The sequence below is a fragment of the Bubalus bubalis genome, chromosome 3, assembly GCF_019923935.1.
Source record: "Bubalus bubalis isolate 160015118507 breed Murrah chromosome 3, NDDB_SH_1, whole genome shotgun sequence".
NCBI classification, from domain to species: domain Eukaryota; kingdom Metazoa; phylum Chordata; class Mammalia; order Artiodactyla; family Bovidae; genus Bubalus; species Bubalus bubalis.
The window spans coordinates 38640465-38664663 of NC_059159.1; the positions used below are offsets into that span (position 1 = coordinate 38640465).

General features: G+C 46.9%; 1 protein-coding gene across 1 annotated transcript in view; it reads left to right on the forward strand.

The window, feature by feature from the left end:
* Positions 1–308: 308 nt before the first annotated feature.
* The window catches only part of ITGAE (integrin subunit alpha E), a 60647-nt gene continuing 36756 nt past the window's right edge, over positions 309–24199 (forward strand). Inside the window, exons 1-2 of the mRNA XM_006079695.4 lie at positions 309–452; positions 17769–17889. Coding sequence (XP_006079757.1) covers positions 419–452; positions 17769–17889 — 155 coding nt within the window. The 5' untranslated portion in view covers positions 309–418. The remainder of the gene's footprint in view (positions 453–17768; positions 17890–24199) is intronic.

The window sequence follows — 24199 nt, forward strand, 5'->3', positions numbered from 1 at the left end:
GTGGGGGGTGCTTCCTGTGGGAGGGACCCTGGGCCAGGCTCCGGGGCAGAGGTGGGTGGTGGGTGATGGAGCAGGGCAAGGGGGCTGGGACTCGTCCACGAGGATGATAAACAACACATCGCTGGATTCATACTGCTCCTGTCCCTCAAATACTGATCCTGACATCATCCGGCCCTGTTCCCAGGCCAGACCTCAGCTCCCAGTTCCACAAAAGTGGTAGAGATGGAGCAGGGCTCCCAGAGGTCTCTGGGCTTCCAGGACCCAGCTCTCCTTTACTGAGGAAGCCACACAGCCTGTCTGTCTGTGGTCCTGGCCTGTGGGTGTGCCTTTGTCCCCGCCTCCTGCCCGCCCGAGCCCAGGAGCCCAGGAGGGAAGCTGAGCCCTCGAGGCCTCGGCCGTTGCCTGCGCTCCCGCCAGGATGTGGCTCTTTCACTCTCTGCTCTGCGTGACCAGTAAGTCAGCCTCACCCCTTACCCTCCAAGGGGCTGCTGTGCCCTCCGCTAGGCCTGTCCGTTTGTGCATCTGGTGGGGCTCAGAGCCCAAGGTTAGAGAAGAGGTGGGGCCTCCCGCAGGGGGGGATGCTCTTGCTCGGTGGGTCAGACCCCCCCTGGGGCTGGGAAGGGCCCCTGAGGCTCTCTCTGACTTTGTACTCCTTTGGACTCCGGGGCTCTGCCTCCTGTTCCTCCTGCCACCTCCCCTCCCCATGCATCCCCTTTCCCCCAACCAGGCGTCCATGTCAGGCAGCCCCTCAGGTCTATGCCGCACTTCTCCTCAGAGTGTGCAAGCCCACCTGCCCAGCAGAGCCCCCTTCTCTTACACAGGAAGGGTTTAGCTGAGGAGGGGGTAAGGACCCTGTGAACAGGTGACCGCTGATGCGAGATGATGAGAGATGGTGGGCTGTGTGGTGGAGGATGAATGCAAGGGGGGGCCAGCTTCCTGTTCCTGATGTTAAGGCCCTATGAGAACCTGTGTGGGGGAGGGGGTGCTTCCTCTCCACACTGCCTAGGGGGTCCCTTTCTGGCCTTTAAAACGCCCATGGAAGCCCCTGGAGGCAAGCCAAGCCAGGAGCCCACACCCACCTACCAGGCCCCAGGGAGGAGAGAAAGCGTGGTCAGTGAGCCCTGCAAGCCTGAGGCCAGGTGGTCCTGCTTAGCGATCTGACAGGACTCCTGGGGGCCTCCTGTGCTGGTCAGAAGCTGGACGGAAGAGTAAGACCGGGTATCAGGCAGATATAGTTTCAAAGCTCCTAGGAGCCTGTTTCCCCTAAGGATTGATGCAGGCCGCTGAGTGAGGCCCAACAGTGGCTGAGCTGAGGCCAGGCTGGGGGGTGCTCAGAATCACTAATAGCGCTACCACAGGCCAGGCCGCCCAAGAAACTGGCCAAATGCGCTCCAGCAAAGCGCACATTTCTGCACTCTGTTTAATATTTGATTATTTGAAAAAAATCAAAATAGTTATCATGGAAAGATCAAAACTTCGTTGAACTTCCTTTTCCTTATTTTACAGTTTAGACTTCCCTTTATTTTCAGTTATATGTGGTGTGTGGAGAAGGTCTCATGCTTTTTTGATCTTGCATCACCAAACGTGTCCATAGACGATGTTTAGACGAGACCCTGGTCCACTCCTTCCCAGTGTGGAAGAGGTGACTAAGGCCCAGACAGGGGTAGTGACTGGCCATAGTTACAAGCAAGTGCTGGTGGAAACGAGGCTTGAACCCAAGCCTCTGCCTGCCGCCCGGCTCTAGAAGCTCCAAAATACCCCATGGCCCTTGACACTAACCCTGGTGTCACTCTGGGCTCCTGCTCGTCTCTTTTTCCTGTGGCCTCTGGAAGGATCAGTTATCGCCCCAGCACCTTTTTCGGCAATGTCAAGTCACATGAGCTTTACAAAACCCCTTCTGAGGCCAAGGCACCCCCCAGGTGGAGGGAGTGGAGAGCAAGATGGAGCAGAGTTGCAATGAGATCCATGAGCCCGCAGCTTGGCTATGCTGTGGGCCAGGGACGAGAGCAGGGCCCCAGCAGCACCAGTGTGAGTGGGAGAAATGGAGCCGTGACAATTCTGCCCTAAGAGTGAGGCCCTGAGACTTAGGGGTGGACTAATCATGAAGAGCTTCCTGGAGGAGGCGAGACTGGTGCTGAATCTTAAGAGCTGGAGAGCGTCTGAGAGAGTGACAAGGAGAGGCCAAGAGAGGGTGTAGGAACCCCTCAGACTGTGAGCCCAGGCCCTGCATCCTGGCTGCACCTCACTAGGCTGGAGAGAATCCAGACTGTTCCTGGTCTGACCTCCTACCCTTCCCACTGTGGGGAAGCCCTGCAGCTGTTCCCTGCAGCCTGCTACTCCCGGGTCAGTCTTCACCCTGACTCATTCGGTGACCACAGCCATTCACTTCTCCCAGGCTCGTAGAGATTGCATCTACATAGCTCGGGTGAAGAAGGGAACTATGCTATGGTCTATAGAACCTTACAGTGGTCCAGGAACCAGAAGTCCAGGGTTGGCTTAGCTGTTGTATCAACTTCAGGCTGGAGCCTGGGGACCCCTCTGAGTCCTGCTGGGGGAGTCGGGGAGGTGTCAGACCAGGCTCTGCCCAGGGCACACCCCAGATGGAAAGGCAAGTCTATGATGGAAAACCTCAGCCACTGAGAGTGGAGGACTGTAGTGTCCAAGGTGGCCTGTAGGTGGGGGAGGTCCTTAGCAAGTGCAGACAGTGATAGGGGTGGGAAGCTTCTATGCAGGAGAAGCAGTATGGACAGAGACCCCAGTGTGAGGATCATGTTTAAGGAGACACAGGGTGAGATCTGAGTGGGGATCAGATGCTCTGATGTTGCCTGCCCCCCACAGCCAGGACACCCTGGGCCCTAGGGGGAAGCAGGCCACATGCACACCAGAACCCTCTGTCCCCAGCTGGAGGGCCCGCTAAGGACACCTTCAGGCAACACATGGGGATGGGGAAAGTGTCCCCCAGGCAGAGAGGTAAGACAAATGCAGTGTGCACGGGCAGGCCAGGTGTGGAGGGCAGGCCACTCGGGAGCCAGACACCTCTGACCTCCTCCGGGAGTCTGAGTTTTGGGGAGTGTAAACAGGCCATGTGAGTGGTCAGGGAGGTGGTGGAGAGTGTGGGGGATCCAGAATGCTCGGCTAAGGGAGCTCCGGCTGCACCCTGACGGCAGGGGGAGACCCAGTAGGCCCCGAGCCCAAAGGTGACCATGAGACTTGCCTGTTGTGTAGAAGGCAGTGTCCTGGAGGAAAGGGAGGCAGAGGCTCATGAAGAGGCAGTTGCCGAGACTTGGGGCAGGAGGATGTGGGGAGGACGAGACACGGGGAAGATGTAGGAGGAAACCGCAAGCACTTTGCGTGGAACCTAGCCCAGTCTCCCCCAGACCTGCTGGCCGTGGCCATCAGGTAGCCTGTGAAGGGAGTCGGAGGGCAGGCATGAGGCTTGGGGCTGAGATGATGAGGCTCAACTTTAAAGGCCCAGGTGGGTGAGCGCAGGGTGAGCCGCCCCATGGGACAGGCAGCCTGCAGACCTTTCTGGGTGCTCTAGGCTGGGCGTCAGGATGGCTGAGTCTAGTCCTAGTTCTATGGCCGGGCTTCTTGCTTAATTTGGGGAAACCATGCCCCCCAGGTTCAGTTTGCCAAGCTGGGAACTGTACTGTAAGAATGTGTATTTAAACGGCCTGGTGTGATGGGGGAGAGGGGGGCTGCTGGGGGGCCGTGGGGCTGACAGGATGGAGTGGGGTCTGACTCAGCAGGCCGTGTGGCTGAGGCAGCTTGGGGAGGCAGCCCTGTGGGTGGTGTGGTGACAGACTCTGGTTCAGCCGGGCTCTCATCTCTGTCAGCACTAGAGGGGGGCTTCACCCGGAGAGCAGACGCCAGAGAGCGTGGCGGGCCCTCTGTGGCTATAACACTGACATTAGCACCCACCTACGGAGCCTTCGGTATGTCGGGCCCTGCGCATGGCATCGCCCCACTGGTGCCCACGGTTCCACATCACAGCTGAGAAGACGGCAGTGAGGTGACCGCAGGTCCTTCAGGGACTCCGTGGCAAAGCGAGCACTGTCTCCCTCCGGGGCTCATGCTCATTTCTCTGTCTAGGGGGGAAGTGGGAAGGGTGGTGGGGTCCCTGATGGATGCACAGTCTGGGTAAAGGGACTGTGGCAGCGATTGGGCGTAGAGTCTGCTCCGGCAAGGAGACTCACGTCTGGTGGACCCCAGGCACCGGTGGGCCTTCTGAGAGAGCTCAGTGGACCCGTTGACACACCTACACACACACACACACACTTGTGTTCTCAGCTCAGCGGACCCTGTGACACACTAGCACACACACACACATACACACAGCTTACACACGTGTGCATGTGTGTTGACACATCTATACATGCACACACACACGTGCACGTGTTCTCAGCTCAGCAGACCCATTGACACACCTACACACACACACACACACATACACATATTCTCACTGACCTAATTACCAGCTCGCTCACCCAGAGCTCTGCCCCAGTTCTCAGCTGCTGGCACAACAGGGAGCCTGGTCTCAATTTACACCAACACCCTCGTCCCCAGGGCCCCCAGCTTTTACTGCTTCAGTAAAAATTCAGCTTAGAATGAGGCAGACCTGGGCCCCAGACACAAATTTCAGTGTGCAGATGGGCCACAAAGCAATCCCCTGACCTCTCTGAGCCCCAGCACCTGTGTATGGTACCTGGAAGAGAGCAGGTGGTCCAGGAAGGTGGTCGTTGAGTGTCTCTGTGCTTGTCTCCTCCCCTTTCCCACCCCTCAGAGATTTTGAGCCAAGACCCCTCAGTTGAACAAAGCGAAAGATGGGGGTGCCGGGGTGGAGATCAGAAATCTCTGGCCCTATCTGATGTTTCTAATCTGGGCCTGGCACTCTGTCAAGTGGGACTTTGTGGTTGAGGGTGTCATGGATGACAGATCAGATTACTGTCTGGGGGAAACAAACTTCATCGCAGATCACTCTGACCCAGACAGGATTTAGTCAGAGCCAGACAGAGACAGCCCAGGATGCTGAGGGGACTCAGAGACCAGAAGGGCATTCTGGTCAAGAATCTAGTTGGCTCCTGGGGCAGGGAGTGCCTGAACAGAGCCCCAAAGGAGGGGGCAAAGCTGGGAGAGTGATGAGGAAGGCACACGGGGCAGAGGGAGCCGCCATGCAAAGGCCGTGCAAAAGGGAGATGTGCAGTGCATTCAGGAAGTGGGGTATCAGGCAGCTGGAGAACAGAGCAGGCAGAGGGGATACTGGGCTGGGCAGGGAGCTATCATGGATGTCCGGGAAGGAAGACTACACTTCTCACGGGGGTTTCAATTCATGTCTGTGAGTCACACAGATGGTAAAAAAGGGGAAAGAAGGCCTTCCACTCACTCCTTGTAAGAAGTGGGTAGTTCTCACTTCACTTTTTAGTTTTTGTTTTTTACCTGCCCCATCCTTATAAAATAAGTTTTATTTTAGCGCATGATATATTTTTATGAGTCACCACCCATCATTCTGGGCAAGGCAGGGGTATAAACGGAAAGCAATAAAGTACAGATTTTGTGTCGGGCTCACGGAAGAGGAATGAGAATTGAAAGGTGAGAGCAGACACTGCCCCTTAGAGGGAGCCTGCGCCTTCAGCCTTTGGAAGATTGGTTTTTAACAAAGTTTCAAGTGTGTACAGAAATAAAGAAAATGAGGGGACTTCCCTGGTGGTCCAAGGGTTAAGACTCTGCCCTTTCACTCCATGGGGCATGGGTTCAGTCCCTGGTTGGGGAACTAAGATCCCATATGCTAAGTGGTGTGGCCAAAAGAAAAGAAAATGACATTAGTAAACCCAATCCCAATATGCCCATCACCCAGATGACACAGCTATCAAGATCTTGTCACACCTGCTGCATTGATTTCAGCTGTCATTTTTTGTTTGCTTTACCAAAGTATGTTAAAGCCTTGATGCTCACAGTTTGGTCTGGGGACCAGAGGCACCCTGGCATCACTTACCAGCCTGTTAGACTAGGATCTCAGCCCCACTCCCTCACATCCTGAATCAGAACCTACAATTTAGAAGAAGATCCTTGGGTGATCTGTTTGCACTTTCATGCTTTGGAAGCTTTATTTGAAGGAAAATCCCCACCGTCAGTCATTTTACCCTCAAATGCTTCAATACAAAATTTTAAAGTATAGGGGATATCCTCTTACAGTCGCAATGTTCTCATCACCTAACAAAATGAACAGTAATTCTTTGTTAATGTCTAATGTTGTTGCTCAGTTGCTAAGCTGTGTCTGACTCTTTGCAACCCCATGAACCGCAGCACGCCAGACTCCCCTGCCTTTCACTATCTCCTGGAGTTTGTTCAAATTCATGTCCATTAAATCAGTGATGCTGTCTAACCCTCATCCTCTGCCGCCTCCTTCTCCTTTTGCTAATACTCAGCTTGTATTCGAATCTTCCTGACTGTCTCCACGTGTCTATTTTTAACAGTTGATGAGTTCAGATCAAGAGCCTAACAAGGCCCAGACATCACGTGCGGTTGCTATGCCTTTCTTAGTCTAGAGGGGCCCCCTCGCTCATTTGGGCGTCTGTGTGTCTTTTTCAAATCTTTGCTTGACGGCAGAGCTCGGACGCTTGTCCTGCAGAACAAATCTTCATGAAAGATTTGCGTGTTTGCTTCCTCTCAGAGTGATTTGTCCTTCAACCCCCTGTATTTCCTGAAACCTGGCAGTTAGGGCTAATGCCTTCAGTAAATGCAGGTTTAACTTTTTTTGACGAGCACACTTTATACCAGCCATCCCCAACCTTTTTGGCACCAGGGGCTGGTTTTGTGGAAGACAACTTTTCTGGACAGTTGGGGTGAGGGGATGTTTTCAGGATGATTCAAGCACACTGCATTTCTTGTGCACTTTACTTCTATTATTATTACATCAGCTCCACCTCAGATCACCAGGCATTAGATCCCGCAAGTTAGGGACCCCTAGTCAAAAAAATCAGGAGGATTTTGCCATTTTTCCTGCATTTCCCTTGCTCTTTTTTTCAGTTTCCTTTGCTGAGGTATTTTAAAGACTTGCTTCTTGGTGCGGTCTGATGACTGGCAGCCTGGACACCACATGGGAGCTGTTAGAAATGCAGAGTCTTGGGCCCCAGTATTCTTCCTGGAGAGTCACACCAGGAGCACACACGCCTGGGGGACCCACTCTTAGGGGCGCTAAGATGAACTAGTGGGCTGGGGGTGTCAGTCTAATTGTGAAGTGCTCTATCAAGCTTTCATCCAAGTAGTTTCTTCCATTGATGATGGTGGCCTGAATTAACTGTTGTATTTCATTCAGATCAGATCAGATCTGATCAGTCGCTCAGTCGTGTCCAACTCTTTGCGACCTCATGAATCGCAGCACGCCAGGCCTCCCTGTCCATCACCAACTCCCGGAATTTACCCAGACTCACATCCATCGAGTCAGTGATGCCATCCAGCCATCTCATCCTCTGTCGTCCCCTTCTCCTCCTGCCCCCAATCCCTCCCAGCATCAGAGTCTTTTCCAATGAGTCAACTCTTTGTATTTCATTAGGACTTGCAAAATTGTATGCTTTTTTTGTTTTTGACTGCATTACATGTGGAATCGTAGTTCCCCAACTGGGGATTGAACTTATGCCCCCTGCACTGAAAACTTGGAGTCTTAACTCCAAATTAAGACTTAAATCCAAATCCATTGGATTGCCAGGGATGTTCTGCAAAATTCTGTTTTTATGATTCTATTATTCCTTCCCCATTTGTTAGTAATGATTCTTCCTTAAAGAACTTTTTCTCACCAACTAAGCCTGTTTGGTGACCCTGAAATGTAGTGCATACAGGAAAGGCAAGAAGATTGTTGAATACTTTCCCTTTAATAGTCGGTTTTCAGAGTTAGGGGACAATGCCCTCATTACATTGCCAGTGGTGAGCAGTGTAGTGTTTTGATTTCTTTTGTTTTGTTTCCTCTTGGACACAACTTGGCGACCGAACAACAACAACAACGACTGTCTTTTAAGTATCATTAAGAATCCCTGGAATTTTTATATATTAAATGTGTTTCAGACACTTGCAATTATTATTGTTTTTTAAATTGAACTATAGTTGATTTACAATATTGAGTTAATTTCAGGTGTACAGCAAAATGATTCCATTATATTGGGTTGGCCAAAAAGGTCTTTCAGGTTTTTCCATAAGACATTACACAAATACATTCTTTTTCTTTATAGGCTATCACAATATACTGAATATATATATAGTTCCCTGTGCTACACAATAAATCCTTGTTGTTCATCTATATTATGTATGTGTGCTTCATTCGTATCCGACTCTTTGCAGCCCTATGGACTGTAGCCCGCCAGGCTTTTCTGTTAATGGGATCTGCCAGGCAGGAATACTGGAGTATAGCAGTGTATTGATCTCAAACTCCTAATTTATTCCTTCCCACCCCTGCGATTTACTATTTTTTAAGGTAGGCTGTTTTTTGAAGTCACACACAAAAATGAACAAAGTCAGAGCAGTGAATTTCAAATTAAATCAAATCCACATGCTGATACCCATTTCAAGAAACAGAACATTACCGACATCCATAAACACCTCCTATGGACCCTCCAGTGATTACTTTACCCCTAAGGGTAACCATCCTCCTGACTTCTAATATCATGGATTACTTTGCCTGTTTTGAACTTCACTTAAATGAAATTATACATATTCTGTTTCATCCCCAGCGTTTTTCATCTGACGTTGTGTTTATAGATCTACCCACCTTGTCGCCAATTATTTTTGTTGCTGTAGGGTATTCCATTGGTGAATATACTGCAGCTTGTTGGTGGATATGTGGGTTGTTCCAGTTTGGGGTTATTATGAATAGTGAGGCTGTGAACATTCTTGTACATGTCTTTTCATGAATTTATGAACATATTTCTATTGGATTTATGCCTAAGGCTAGAATTGCTCAGTCATGAGTTATGCATATATTCAGCTGTAGTTGATAATAGCCAAACGATTTTCTAAAGGGGTTATACAAATTTACACCCCCAGCAGCAGTATATGACTATTCTCATGGCTCTACGTTATTGTGAACACTGGTATTATCTCTTTTGGTTTAGCCATTCTGGTGGTTATGTAGTGGTATTTCTACCGAAAGAGTATGTGTGAGGTCTGGCTGCTCGCTGCTCAAAAGCCAGTAAACAGGCCAAGTAGGTGGAAAGGAAAGTTTGCTTTATTTCAGGAGCCAGCAGCTGGAGGGTGGGGGGAGGTGGATGTCTGTCCAAAGTCCAATCCCCCGCCCACCCCCCTCAATCCCCGGCAACCAGTGGGGCAGGAGCTTTTATAGACAGAAGGACGGGGTGGTGGGGGTGGCTACATGCAGAAACCGCATGTAGCTCTGATAGTCGTCTTCAAATTGGTCATCAGTGGTCTGACCAGTGTCATCTTGATTGTTTTAGGTACAGTTAATCTTCAGTTCCAGGGTCCGTTTGTTCCCATTTCTTTGTGGCCAGTTCTTGGAATTGTGGCAGGAATTGTCCTGGGTACAGTCTGGTCATCATGTAGTTAACTTGTCTGCCTGGTGTATCTAGAAGACAGCTCCCAGGACATGGCTCAGAGTATTACCTATAGCCCTTGAGAAAGAATTAAAGGTCCTTGACTAAGCTTAATGACTACGTTATTATTATTTAGTCTCCTTTGACAGTTTCCCTTTGATTCTGCCTTTCTCACTTCTCGGATAAAACTTATTATTTGACTAAAGTTTTCCACAGACAAAGGGCAGGCAGAGGTGCCAGGGTAGGGGGCAAGGACCCATAAGGTCTTGCGCTGTTTCAGCATCACACAATCTCAGTTTGCCCTTCTGTGAAGTCTAATGATGACTTCACATGTGATTACTGGACTTTGGATAGTCTCTTGTGAAACGTCCTTCTTTCTGTTAGCTTACATGCCTTTTTCATACTGATTTGTTGTCAGATGCTTGTATTGCAAACATCTCCTCTCTCTCTGTGGCTTGCCTCTCTCCTCTTTTAGTGATGTCTTCTGATAAACAGTTCTTAAGTCTAATGAAGTTCAGCTTATTAATGCTTTTCTTTATAGCTAGTGTTTTTTTGTGATCTGTTTAAAAAGTATCTGTCTACCCCAGGGTCCTTTGTTTTCTCTTAAAAGCTTTCTTATTTCACTTTTCATGGTTAGATATATGATCCATCTAAACCCACATTTAAATCTTCAGTTCATCAGGAATTGATTTTTTGTGTCTATATTTTTTTTCAGTGTTGATATCCAAGTGACCCAATCTGATGTATTTAAAAGATCATTCTTTCACCACTGTTCCTTACTGTCACCCTTGTCCTAAATCAAGTGACTATATGTTTTTGGGCTCTCTGTTCCATTGATCTATTTGTCTATCCTTATGCCAATTTAATTCTGTTTTAATAACTGTAAGTTTATAATATTGATAAATGATAAATCCAAAAATTTTATTCTTCTTCTTCAGGAGTACCTGAGTATTCTTGCCCATTGTGTTTCTTTCTTTCTTCTTTTTTTTAATGTCAGCTCTGTCTTCCTTGTTTAAAAAATTAATTTATTTCTTAATTGGAGGAAAATTGCTTTATAGTGTTGTGTTGGTTTCTGCCCTAGAACTCGAATCAGTCATAATTATATTGTCCTTTGCATTTTCACATAAATTTTTTAAATGGCTTGCTAACATCTCGCCCCTCCCCACAATAATTTGCTAGGATTTTTTTAAACTAATCAATTTCATTTTATTTATTTATTTGGCTGCCTTTATTTGGGCTATGAACTGTAGCCCATCAGTTTCCTCTGTCCATGGGATTCTCCAGGCAAACACACTGGAGTGTGTTGCCATGCCCTCCTCCAGGGGGTCTTCCTGACCCAGGGATCGAACCTGCATCTCTTTTATGTCTTCTGCATTGGCGGATGGGTTCTTTACCATCACAGCCACCTGGGAAGCCCTAAGTTGTATGTACTATCCTCTTATTTCATAAATGTCTTAGGCTCTGTTCTGATGTAGTTTTTTCATTCATATTGGTAATTTCTATGTTCTCTCTCTTTTTTTTTCTTCCTTTATCAGTGTTGCTAGAGGTTTATCAGTTTTATTACTCTTTCTAAAAACCAAGCTTTGATTTTCTCTATGTAGGTTAGTTTTCTATTTCATCGATATGCTCCTATCTTTATTCCTTCCTGTATTCTCTCTGAGTTTGATTTGGTTTCCATTTAGCTTTTTGACATGGAATATTAGATAACTAGTTTTCAGTTTTTCTTTCTTTTTTTTTAACATATGCATATAATGCTGTATGTTTCCTCTAAGCACTTCTTTAACTGTATCACACAGGTTTTGATTTGTCCTATCTTAATTCTCATTTAGTAAGGTCTCCATTTTTGACCTTACGTTATTTAGAAGTACATCGCTTATTTTCCAATAAGTTTAGATTTTTATTGCTTTCTTTTTGTTATTGGTTTCTAGTTTAATTCTACTATAGTCAGAGAACATACTCTGGATTATGTAAATCCGTTGAAACGTACTGAGGTTTATTTTATGACCCGGCACACTTATGATCAATTTTGATATTTCATGTGTACTTGAAAAAAATGTTTACTTTGCCATTGTTGGCTATAATATTCTGTTAGTCGATTATATCAAGTTTGTTAATTGTGTTGTTCAGATCTTCTAAATACTTACTGGGTTTGGTTTTTTGCTTTTTTTTGGTCTATCTAATATGAAAGACTTGTTAAATCTTTTAGTTCAATCAATTTTTGCTTTGTATAGTTTGAAGTAATGTTATTGGATACATACATATTTAAAATGGTTATATCTTCGTTAGGAGTGAAGAACCACATAGTCGTAAGTTTTGTATTTCCTTCTCTTCTTTAGTTAAAAGAATAGTTTATACCTGTCTGTTGCTTAAGGATTTTACTTTGTTCCTAAAATCTCTACTGCCAAGTGAAAAGCCATTAATTGGGGGAAAAAAAAAAACTTCCATCAGTTTTTCAAATGAAAAATTGTGATACATTCCAGCCACCCCAATATCTAAATAACTTTTAATGATGGAAAATTTTATAAATTTACAAACAAAACAAGTGTATATTAAAAACCCAATCATTTGAATATAAAATTACAATTTACAGATACAACTTATTGTAATGAAGGCTTGCTGTCCTCATTAGAGGAGGAAAGGAAGACTCAGGGGTGGGTGGTGGAGGATGGGTGTGAGGGGGTCATTACTGAAAAAGTACATTTTCCTTTCTGTACCACTTCTTTACTGTTTTTTAACTTTTGGGGGACCTATGGCTATCTTACATTCAAACTCCCTTTAAAAATAAAGTCACAGAGAAATATTTTGAGGCCAAAATAAATACTAAACCTTAAAATCACTTCAAGACACATGGAAACAGCTTGTGCACTCAGTAGCCTGTAGAATCATAGAAGACACTATCTCTTCAGCCTCTTCGATGGGCATACATATGCAAAACAAAGTATATGAGGTTTATCCAAACTTGGGGCTTCCCTGGTGGCTCAGATGGTAAAGCGTCTGCCTACAATGTGGGAGACCCAGGTTTGATCGCTGGGTCGGGAAGATCCCCTGGAGAAGGAAATGGCAACCCACTCCAGTCCTCTTGCCTGGAAAATCCCATGGACAGAGGAGCCTGGTAGGTTATGGTCCATGGGGTCACAAAGAGTCGGACACAACTGAGCGACTTCACTTCACTTTCACACTTTCAAACATGGCAAGCAATGCAGATTTGTTTCCTATGATATTGTTGGGCTAGAAACTCTCATGTAAGTAAATTGGTGCATATGTTTTTGCCTGAAAATGTAATGTCAGAATACACTTCTTTATAGCATGTTTATTTGGTGTATTCAGGGGTGAAAAAAATCATCGTATCAACACAAGAAAAAGGAATGTCCTTTTTTTAAGTGGCATGGCTGGTAGTGCTCTGGCAGTCCAGTGGTTAGGACTTGGTGCTTTAGCTGCCGTGGTCCTGGATTCAGCTGCTGGTTGAAAACTAAGATCCTGAAAGCTATGGGGTGTGGCCAAAGCAAAAACAAAAAAATTGAGCGAAACTCAAGAAGTGGCATAGCTTGTCAAGAGCCATTGTGACAAAAAGTTGTTAATTGAGCGGTATTTGAACAGGTAAGTCTACAGACTGAGCTTCACTTTGCCTTTTTTTCCCATGCAAACATATATTGTAATTTTAAGCAGTGGCACAGCACGGTCAAACTATGCTTTTGAAAATTCTTTCTGACTACTGGTATGGAAAGGATGTACCTGGAGGGACAAATCTGGAAAGAGAAAGGCAGGAGATTAATGAATGTGTCCAAGCAGGAGAAAGTGAGGTCAGTGGGGCAGAACTGAGTCCCTGGGGACACCAAATTGCATGTGAGAATTCTGAGAATGATTAAGTGGTATTTCAAACCTATGGGAATAATATAAGCTATTTGAGAAGGAATGCTGGGACAATTTCATTTGGGGGGAATAAAAATTAAAGCTGGGTATATGCAAAAATAAAATCCAGGGACTTTCATGGCAGTCCAGTGGTTAAGACACTGTATTTTGACTACAAGGGACATGGGTTTGAACCTTGGTCAGGGAACTAAGACCCCACAAGCTTCATGGTGCAGCCAAAAGAAAAAAGTCTAGATGAATCAAAGATGTAAGCATAAAAAAATGAAACAAATAACATACTAGAGAAAATAAGAGTGAATTAAAAAAATAATCTCTGGTGGGAAAGTGTGACACAGGAAAAATAATTTGACTACATAATAAATGTAGGCTTGGGAAAAAATATAAGGAAGTCGAACAAATAGCTAAGTAACACGTTGACAATTTCTTTTGGGAAAAAAAGCTCTTGTATATTAAATAAGAAAACTTCCCTGGTGGTCCAGTGGTTAGGACGCCAAACTTCTACTGTGTTGGGGGGAGGGGGGTGAGGATTCAATCCCTGATCAGGGAACTAAAGATCCCACATGCCATGTTGTATGGCCAAAAGAATGAAAAAGAAAACAATAAAGACCTCTTTAAGATGAGTTGCTGCTGCTACTGCTAAGTCGCTTCAGTCGTGTCCAACTCTGTGTGACCCCCATAGACGGCAGCCCACCAGGCTCCCCCATCCCTGGGATTCTCCAGGAAAGAATACTGGAGTGGGTTGCCATTTCTTTCTCCAATGCATGAAAGTGAAAAGTTAAATTGAAGTCGCTCAGTCGTGTCTGACTCTTAGCGACCCCAAGGACTGCGGCCCACCAGGGTCCTCCGCCCATGGGATTTTCCAGGCCAGAGTATTGGAGTGGGGTGCCATTGCCTTCTCCGTTAAGATGGGTAATGTACATGAATAGACAGAAAACAGCTTATAATAAGAGGCTTGACTTCACTCCTAATTAAAAAGTAGTTTTGGAAGCAAATGATGAGATACTCTTTTAAAACAAGGATGAAGAGGTCTGCGCAGTCAGCTCAAGCAATGCTGTGGGAAATAGGCCTTCCATTTTGTTGTTGGAGTGCAAATTGGCACAGCCTCTTTGGGGAGCAATCTATCCATATCAATTCTGCCTCCCCGAGTTTTCCCCTCACATTTTTAGTGAAGAATTTCCAAACATAGAGAAAAGTTGAAAAACATGTGCAGTGGACAACCACATATGACAGACTTTGTTGTAGGAAGGGGGAGGCCCCCTTTCAGGGCCCCAGGAGCGGGCTCTCGTCTAACACGTGGAAAAGAATTGTCTGAAGAGACACGTGCTGACAAAGCAAGAAATTTTACTGGGAAAGGGCACCCGGGTGGAGAGCAGTAGGGTAAGGGAACCCAGGAGAACTGCTCTGCCGTGGCTCACAGTCTCGGATTTTATGGTGATGGGATTAGTTTCCGGGTGGTCTTTGGCCAATCATTCTAATCCAGAGTCTTTCCTGGTGGCTCACGCATTGCTCAGCCAAGATGGATGCTAGCGAGAGGGATTGTGGGAAGTGGATGGACACGCGGCGTCTCCTTTTGACCTTTCCTGGACTCTTCTGGTTGGTGGTGGCTTATTAGTTCTGTATTCCTTACCAGGATCTCCTGTCATAAAACAACTCATGCGAATGGTTGCTGCAGTGCCTGGCCAGGGTGGGCAGTTTCAGTCAGTGTGCTTCCCCTAACAACTTGACAATGTACAGATTTTACAATATATATACTGCCGAGGTCCAGCCCCGGTGGAGTCAGGGGTTTCGAAGCGGAGACGGCTTCCGCGATCAGGAAACAACAACTTATTTAAAATGTTAATTAAAGATATAAAGAGTGGTTAAATAAGGTTAGCTCCATGAGAAAATTTAGTGGAGAAAAGAGGCTGAATAATTCAGCCAGAAGGTGAGAGAAAGAACGACACGGGGAGACCAAGTTTCGGTGAACAAGGCCCGCACTTTATTTTCCAAAGTCGTTTTTATACCTTAAGTTATGCATAGAGGATAATGGGGGAAGGGGTAGAGTCATGCAGTAAGCCAGGCTTTCTTCCTGCAAACTTATCATATGCAAAAGTGTAGGTGATTTGCATCATCTTCTGGCCTGGAGGCCTGTTAACATTTTAAGACCCTTTCTTCAGAAAACTTATTTTTCTCTAAAGGTGATTAGCAAAGGTGTGGTGGACTATATATAACAAGAAAAAGAATTAACTCAAGGGTCCAAGGTTACAAACATTAAAGCTACTACTTACACCAATTATATTAATCAATACACTGCCAGGGACACAGCAGGTAAGGGATATGGAGACTTAGCAGCAAACATTGGCCCAACAAGTGAAAAACCCTTCACCAATACAATTTCTAATCAATCTTTTAACTGCTCAAAAGAATCTGTATTTAGACAGTTTAGAACATCTCATGCCTCTCACAGTTGGGAGGCTCTGAACAATCACATGTAGCCGGAAAAAACTATTCAGGCAGGCTAGAGGACTTCCAAAGGAGTTTGTAGGTTGAAACACTATCACACCCAGGAACTTTATTAACTGGAGCTGTAAGTTAACTTTTTCAAAGAGAGGTAGTGGGGGACAGCCCCCTGTAAAGTCAGAGGTGTAGGTGAGAGCACAAAGCAGAAAGTAGGCAGACTCTGGTTTTGGGGGTAGATGCTCGAGAATTTCCAGGGAGACTCCTGAGGCTCGATCCCACCTTTGCGTATGCCGAGCCTCCTTCCTCATGACTTTTGCCATGGGCGGAGCTCCTCACGCTGGCTCCCGGCAATATACTTTTGTGTATCACATATATGTAAAATATGTGTGAGAGCGCAATATACTTTTGTGTATCACATATATGTAAAATATGTGTGAGAGCGCAAATACAACAAAATGTTGACAATTGTAATTAATGTACATAAAAACATTTATTTATATCCACCTCTATGTAAATTACCATCCATATATATATCCAGCTATCCACCCATCAAGCCGGCTTACATTCTGATGCATTTCAAAGTAAATTGCAGGCATCAGCACAGTTAATCCCTAAACATTTCATCATACATGTTAACTAGAATTCAATATTTGCTTATGGTTCTTTTTTTTTTTTTTTTGAGGTAAAATTTACATAGTGAGCCACACAAATTTTAAGTGCATCATTTGATGTATTTTTGACAAATTCATGTCTTTGTAATCCAAATGCCTATAGAGATGTAGGCTATTTCCAACACCCCAAAGAGCTCCTCTCTGCCCCTTCTCAGTTAATTCCCACCCCAACTCTCACTACTCCAGGCAATATTTTTTGCTACAGTTTTTTAATATTTATTTTTCTCTATTTATTCATTTCAGCTGTGCCTGGTCTTACCTGCAGCACATGGGATCTTTAGTTGTGGGAACTCATAGTTCAGCATGTGGGATCTAGTTCCCTGACCAGGGACTGAACCTGGATTCCTGCACTGGGAACTCAGAGTCTTAGCCAATGGACCAACCAGGGAAGATTCACCCATCTTGTTGTCCATGTCAATTGTCTGTTTCTTTTTACTTCTGAATAGTATTCATTGTCTGAAAATATCAGTTTATCCATTCCCCAGCAGATGGTCATTTGGGTTGCTCCAGTTTGGGACTGTTACAAATATGTATTTTTGAGGACGTATCTTTTCTCTTGGGTCAATTGATGGAGGTGTATGTAGACAGAATGTAAGGAGATCCTCTCCATTGGGCCCATAGTCTATTTTAACTTTGGTACCTGACACAGTGATGAGCATGTGCTTTGAGGCAGGTACAGAAAGTGAACAGTGGGAGGTGTGAGAAGGTGGGAAGTGCTCTGGGACAGAACCACAGAAGGCTTCCTGGAGGAGGGGGCCTTAGAGCCAACATAGCTTGGTTAGGTAGGAGGGTCAGGGGTTCTGGGTCAGACACACCTGCATTCCAGTCCTATTCCTATAGAAAAAGACCCGTGGTTGATGGGGGGGAGGGTTGCGGGGGCGGGGGACTTCCCTGACTGTCCCTGGTTAAGACTTTACCCTTCCACTGCAAGGAGCACTAATTTGATCCCCGCTCAGGGAACTAAAATCTTGCATGCCACAAGTCATGGCCAAAGGAAAAAAAAAAAAAAAAAGACCACCTCCTGGGGCAGGGATCCTTGGTACAGACACAGCTTGGTTTAGCTGGAGGATCAAGGGTTCTGGGTTAGATGTGCCTGTGTTCCAGTCCCAGTCTTATGAAAAAACAAAAACAAAAAAACCCAAAAATCCCCGGGAGTCCTGCTTTTCCTATCTTTAAAGTGGGGATAATAGCATGGCGGGAGGTGATGGAATAATGATGCCTCTCCTGTTAATTGTTCTTCTTTCCCCCTCAGGCCTGGCTCCCCTGGCCGCCTTCAATGTGGACGTGGTCCGGACCTGGGTGACTCCTGAGGGCGGCGACCCCTATGTGCTTAGCTCCCTTCTGCATCAGGACTCCAGCACCAAGAAGACCTGGTGAGCAGATAGGGGATGGGCAGTGAGGACCGAAGCATCCTTGGAGAGCTGGAGAAGGCCCCAGACAAGGCTGTGGCACCCCACTCCACAGCTTGGGAGAACCCCTTTCAGAAGGGCATGCAGGGGAGAGGCCATGAGCCCAGGGTCAGTCCTTGCAGGCTGACCCCTGACCTCACTCTGGCCTCTCCTGGGGTGGAGGAGGGGGAGACTAACTACCTCTCTTTTGTCTCTTACAAAAGTAACACATACTCAATATAGAAATTTTGGGCAGTGACAAAAAAATATTTTTTTTAATGGAAATTATGAGGCAGGCGGGAGTAGTGGTTACGAGCGAGGCCGGGGCTGTGGGTCTGGCCGCCGTGGTTGGGTGACAGCTTCACTCTGTATTTATAGCAAGACACTCAACCCCCAGCCTCAGTTTCTCATCTCTGCAATGGGGGTGATATTTTCCTACTTTACAGGGTTGTTGCAAAGACTGTCTGAGTTAATGCACGTTAAGGGTTTGACACAATTTATGGCTAAGTTTATTGATATTTCTCCTGGCAATCTTGATTCCAGCTTGTGTTTCTTCCAGTCCAGTGTTTCTCATGATGTACTCTGCATATAAGTTAACTAAGCAGGATGACAATATACAGCCTTGACATACTCCTTTTCCTATTTGGAACCAGTCTGTTGTTCCAGGTCCAGTTCTGACTGTTGCTTCCTGACCTGCATACAGATTTCTCAAGAGGCAAGTCAGGTGCTCTGGTATTCCCATCTCTTTCAGAATTTCCCACAGTTTATTGTGATCCACAGTCAAAGGCTTTGGCATAGTCAATAAAGCAGAAATAGATATTTTTTCTGGACCTCTCTTGCTTTTTCCATGATCCAGCGGGTGTTGGCAATTTGATCTCTGGTTCCTCTGCCTTTTCTAAAACCAGCTTGAACATCAGGAAGTTCACTGAACTGAACTGATGGCTAAGTTTAAGATCAATACACATCACTTTGTATTTTAAACATATCATCCATACCCACCCAGTAGATAAGCAAAACATTTTGTCTGACAACATTCTGTTGGCCAGGATGTGGTGAAGGAGGGACTTGTGGAAATGCGAGTTGGTATCATCTCCTGGGTGAATCATTTTTGTCGTATCAAGCAGGTCTGAGGATGCACATAGCCTGTGACTTGGGGATCCCACCCCTAGATACCAACCCCAGGGATATTCTCAGATACTGGTAGAGGTATCGATTGTGATGCTGTTTTGAAATAAGCATCATTGGAAAGTGAAAGAAATAAGGTGTGAATCATCTAATGTGATACCAAAAGCTGGTAAAATGAATGAATTGAGTGCAATGGTTATGAACTGAGTCAATCTCAAAACATATTATAAAATGGAGAAGGCAGGTTGTAGAATGATTGATACCATGGCCCTTCACTCCACAAGCATTTATTTATTTTAAAAATATTTATGTATTTGGCCGTGCCAGTCTTTAGTTGCGGCATGTGGGGTTTCTCCTTGGAGCATGTGGAATCTGATTCCCTGACTGGGGATGGAAACCAGGCCCCCTGCATTGGACCCATTGGACCACCAGAGTCCTTTCACAAGCATTCATACAGAGCACCTACTGTGTGCCAGGCCCTGAGGGTACCATGGTGAACAAAACAGACACAAATCCTTATGCTCAAGGAAGATAGACAATAAGCAAGTCGATCAAATGTGGATTCTCTCAGCTGGAGGTAGTGGTGGTATGTAGAGACATGTCTGGTTTTAGAAGTTTTGCAGTCAAGGGTCACAACACACCCTCCAACGTCCCCTGTGGTCGCCAAGGTGACAGTCAGGCTTCTCTCCCTCAACACCCAGTCTAGGAATTTGGTCAGCGTTCCCTGTGGCAGTGGTACCCATCGTCATTGCTAGAGTTTTCCCTTGTGGGAACAGTGCTGATGAGAGGTGTTCTGGCGGTTTCCTTGGCCTATGACAACCAGCGCAGCTCTGCATTTTCTTTCACTGGGCATCTTTTTAAATCAAACACCGGGGAGCCCAGCTGTGGAATTGCTAGATCATGGCTTCTGCACTGGGTCAGCGTTCAGTTTTAACAAAGTTTGCAGTGCCTGGCATTCTGATTGCTCCCCCAGCTCGTCAAGGTCAAGGCTGGGTTTCAGCCTGAGTTATCTGTGACTGTCTCCTGCCCAGCCCCCCTCCCACCAGTACCCCAGCAAGGCCCTCACCACACCCACTGCAGGCCCAACAGACTTTAACCCCTCTCTCTCAGAAGCCAAGCCAAAAGGCCACAGCGGAGGAGGGGTCTTTGAAGTTCCCAGAGCAGAAGGCTCTGAGCCACCCCACCTCCCACCCCAGGGCTGGGGGAAGAGCGCTCTTGGGCTCAAGAAAACCTCCCCGAACACCTGTTGAAGCAGAGAGGGGCTCACAGGTTTGAACGTGCAGGGGAGGAGGATGTGGTGGGAGGCACTTCTGGGTTTCAAACCTTGGAGCCTGAGACCACGGGCTGCTCACAGGGCAGGAAATGCATTTCTGGCCGTCTGGGCCACAGAGGAACCGGCTGGGGTCCCTGGGCAAGGATGATGTGTCCCCTCTTTCCCTCATGTCATTTCTCTGTAAGATGTAACAGCCAGAGCTGGCAACATCATGGACTTGGCTGCTGCAGTAGGTGGAATGGGATATAAATAAGGCTTTCCCCCTGTGGTGGCTCAGACAGTAAAAGCGTCTGCCTGCAATGCTGAAGACCTGGGTTTGATCCCTGGGTCAGGAAGATCCCCTGGAGAAGGAAATGGCAACCCACTCCAGTATTCTTGCTTGGAAAATTCCATGGATGGAGGAGCCTGACAGTCCATGGGGTCGCAAAGAGTCGGACACTACTGAGCGACTTCACTTTCACTTCACCCGGGAAGTATGGGAATAGACTCTGAGTGAGAGCTGGGTGAAGGTAGGAGATGGGCTGCACTCAGCCCAGGTGTAATAGGGTCTCTGGGGCTATCCGCTGATGGTAAAGTCAGTTAGAGTTTAGTTTGCCAGTCTCTTGGTGGATAAACCTGGAGATCAAGAGACCACCCACCATGGAGGGGCTGGTTAAAGGGGTGAGCAGCAGAAGCAGCTCAGACTGGGCCCCAGGCCATGGCACTGCATGACTATGGTATGAAGGCAACCTTGGGTTCCGCAGTGTGCAACCTGTACAACTGTACGTGGTAGTCCCACCAGAACTCACAGTCTACGTGGGAACAAAAGTCAGGGATAAGCGTAGGTGTCCAGGAGTGGGGGCTTCCTAGAAGGCTTGGAAGGGGTCAAGGTGCTCCTTCTTTTGGGAAGGCTTTTTGAGGAGCTGGTATTTAGGAAGACTGTTCTGCAGGAAAAGGAGGTGAAAGGCACCACAAGCGGAAGTAACAGCTTGCGCCAAGGCCTAAAGAAGGAAGGAGACCTGAGGCTATTCTAGGCTGCGCCTACAGCACCAAAATGTGGTCTGGGTTAGAGCCCAGTTCCGAGCCCACCTTTGTGGGGGAGCAGAGAATAAGGTGCTGGGCCCAGGGCCGAGGCTCGGGCTGGGCAGGGTCTGGGAAAGAGGCAAGGTTGCTGAGCAGGCAACCTAATCTGGGGGCTCAGATTTAAGCCCACAGAGCTGAGCTGCATGCGGCCCTCCTCAACCTCACCCTACACTGGCCCCCTCACCTGCTGCCTGGACAGTCATTCAATCATCACTCAACAAATATTTACTAAGCCCCTGCTCTACAGAGGCGCCACATTCCAGGCGCCTTAAATAATACAACAAACAAGATAGATAAGATCCTTGGGGAACTTATCGTCTAGGGGGAGAGAGCGATAATAAACAATAAAAAAGTGAACAGGATGCCATCAAACATGACAAGTCCCGGGAAGGGAATGAATGGGCTGATAAAAAGCACAGAAACTGGGTTGTGATGTGAGGCTGGTTGGAGAAAGCATTTGTGACAGTTAAGGGAGGCCAAGGAATGAGAATGGGCCAGGTTTGGGGAGAGGAGGGGACAGCAAGGCAGAAGGCCCAGCCAGCAAAGAGCTGGGTGTAGCCTAGGAACAGCAGCCAGCCAGTGTAGGGCTAGAGCTTGAGGAGCGAAGGAGCCGGAGGGGAGTCTCAGGGTTGGGGAAGGTGCTAGATGGTGCAAGGCCCTGTTGGCTGCAGCGAGGGGTATGGGCAGACTCTCTTTCTAAGGGCATGGGAGGTTGCTGATGTAGGGGAGTGATGTGGTGTAATTTACAAGACTGAATTTTAAAAAAGAAATAATAGTTAGGAGGCTATTACTACACATCAGGTGAGATGATGGTGGCAGGGGAAACAGAGAGAAGAGATGTTCTGTAGATATAATTTGGAGGAAAAACCAGTAGGGTTTACTGATGCATTTGATGGAGGGGATGAGTGAAAAAATGAAGCAAGGGTGCCCCCCAGGCCTCGGACTCCAGAACGTGGTGGTCAGGGGTGACATGCATCCGTGGCGGGGAGATGGAAAGGTTCAGTTCAGGCGCAGGAGGACAAGACCATAGTTCTGTTTTGGACATTCTAAATTTGAGAGACCTGTTAGACTTTGGGCAGTAGGTTATTTATTACTCCCTAGGGCTGCTATAACAAAGTCACCACAAACGTGGGACTTTCCTGGTGCTTCAGTGGTTAAGAATCCACCTTCCAGTGCAGGGGACAAGGGTTTAATCCCTGATCAGGGAACTAAGATCCCACATGCTGTGGGGCAACTAAACCTGTGTGCCACATCTACTGAGCCTGCAAGCCACGGCTAGTGAGTCCATGTTCGGCAACAAAAGATCCCGCATATAACAACCAAGACCCGACACAGCCAAATAAATGTTAAAAATTCACAACAAACTTAAGTGGCTTAGAACAGTACACATTTGTACAGAAACCACAGTCCAGTGGTTAAGACTCTGCCTCTCCAATGCAGGGGGCACAGGTTTGACCCCTGGTCAGGGAGCTAAGATCCCACGTGCCCTGTGGCCAAAAAGAAAAAAACAAACAAAAAACGAATTTATTATCTTAAAGTTTTGAAGGTCAGAGTCCTTCACGGGTCTTACTGAACTAAAATCAAGGAGTTGGCAGGGCTTTGTTCCTTTAGGGGCTCAAGAGGAGAATCTGTCTGTATCCTCACTTCTTTTCGCTTCGAGGGACTGCCTGCACGCCTTGGCTTGCGGCCCCTCCTCCATCTTTAAGGCCAGCAGTGCCTCCCTCTGATAAGGACCCCTGTGGTTACACTGATGTGCATGCTGGGTCGCCCCGTCATGTACGATTCTTTGCGATGCTTTGGACTGTAGCCCACCAGTCTCCTCTGTCCATGGGATTTTTCAGGCAAAAATACTGGAGTGGACTGCCATTTTCCTCCTCTAGGGGATCTTTCCAACTCTCAGACTGAACCTGAATCTCCTGTGTCTCCTGCACTACAGGCAAATTCTTTACCTGCTGAGCCATCGGGAAAGCCTGATTACATTGGGCCTACTCACATAATCCAGGATAAACTCCCTGTCACAAGATCCTTAACTTAATCACATCTACAAAGTGCCTTTTGCCATAAAAAGTAGCTTATTTGTGGGTTCTGGGGATTAGGACATGGACTTCTCTGGGAGTGGAAGGGTCATTATTCTATTTTCTATAGCTATGCTCATCTGGCCTTTTTTCTTCTTTTTTCCAAGGGTGAAGCTAATTTTTATTTATTCTTATTTTTATTATTTTTTGTCTGTGCCACACAGCATGTGGTGTCTTATTTCCCTGACCAGGGATTGAACCCTCACTCCTTGCATTGAAAGTATAGAGTCTTAACCATTGGACTGTCAGGGAAGTGCTTCATTTGGCTGCTGGTGGAGGAATCCTAGCATTGCAGGTATAAAGATGGGGATGTCAGCATTTGTAGGTGTATTGAAGCCAGCAATTGGAGGGGATCAATAGGGAGGGTGTGTGGTGAGGAATACAGGGACCCACCCAGCCCAGGTGACATTTAGAAGTCAGACAGCAAAGGAACAAGCCAAGGATTAGGAGAAGGAATAGTGAGGAAGGTCAGGGGAAATCCAGAAGAAAGTGGTTCAAGGGGGAGATGGGCCCTTAGGTCCAGGGCTGCTGAGAAGTTGAGGAAGAAGAGGATGGAAAGGGGTCCCTTGGACTTGGCAATGTGGGGATCACCGCTGACCTTGACAGGGGTCCTATCAGGGTGGAAGTCAGCTTGGGATGAGCTGGGGAGGGCACACGCACAGTATAGATTTTATTATTATCCTGTCAACCATGAAAGATAAAGTGAGTATCTTTCGTAACTTCCTAAAATGTCAGGTAACAAGAGGTGAGGAAGTGGCAA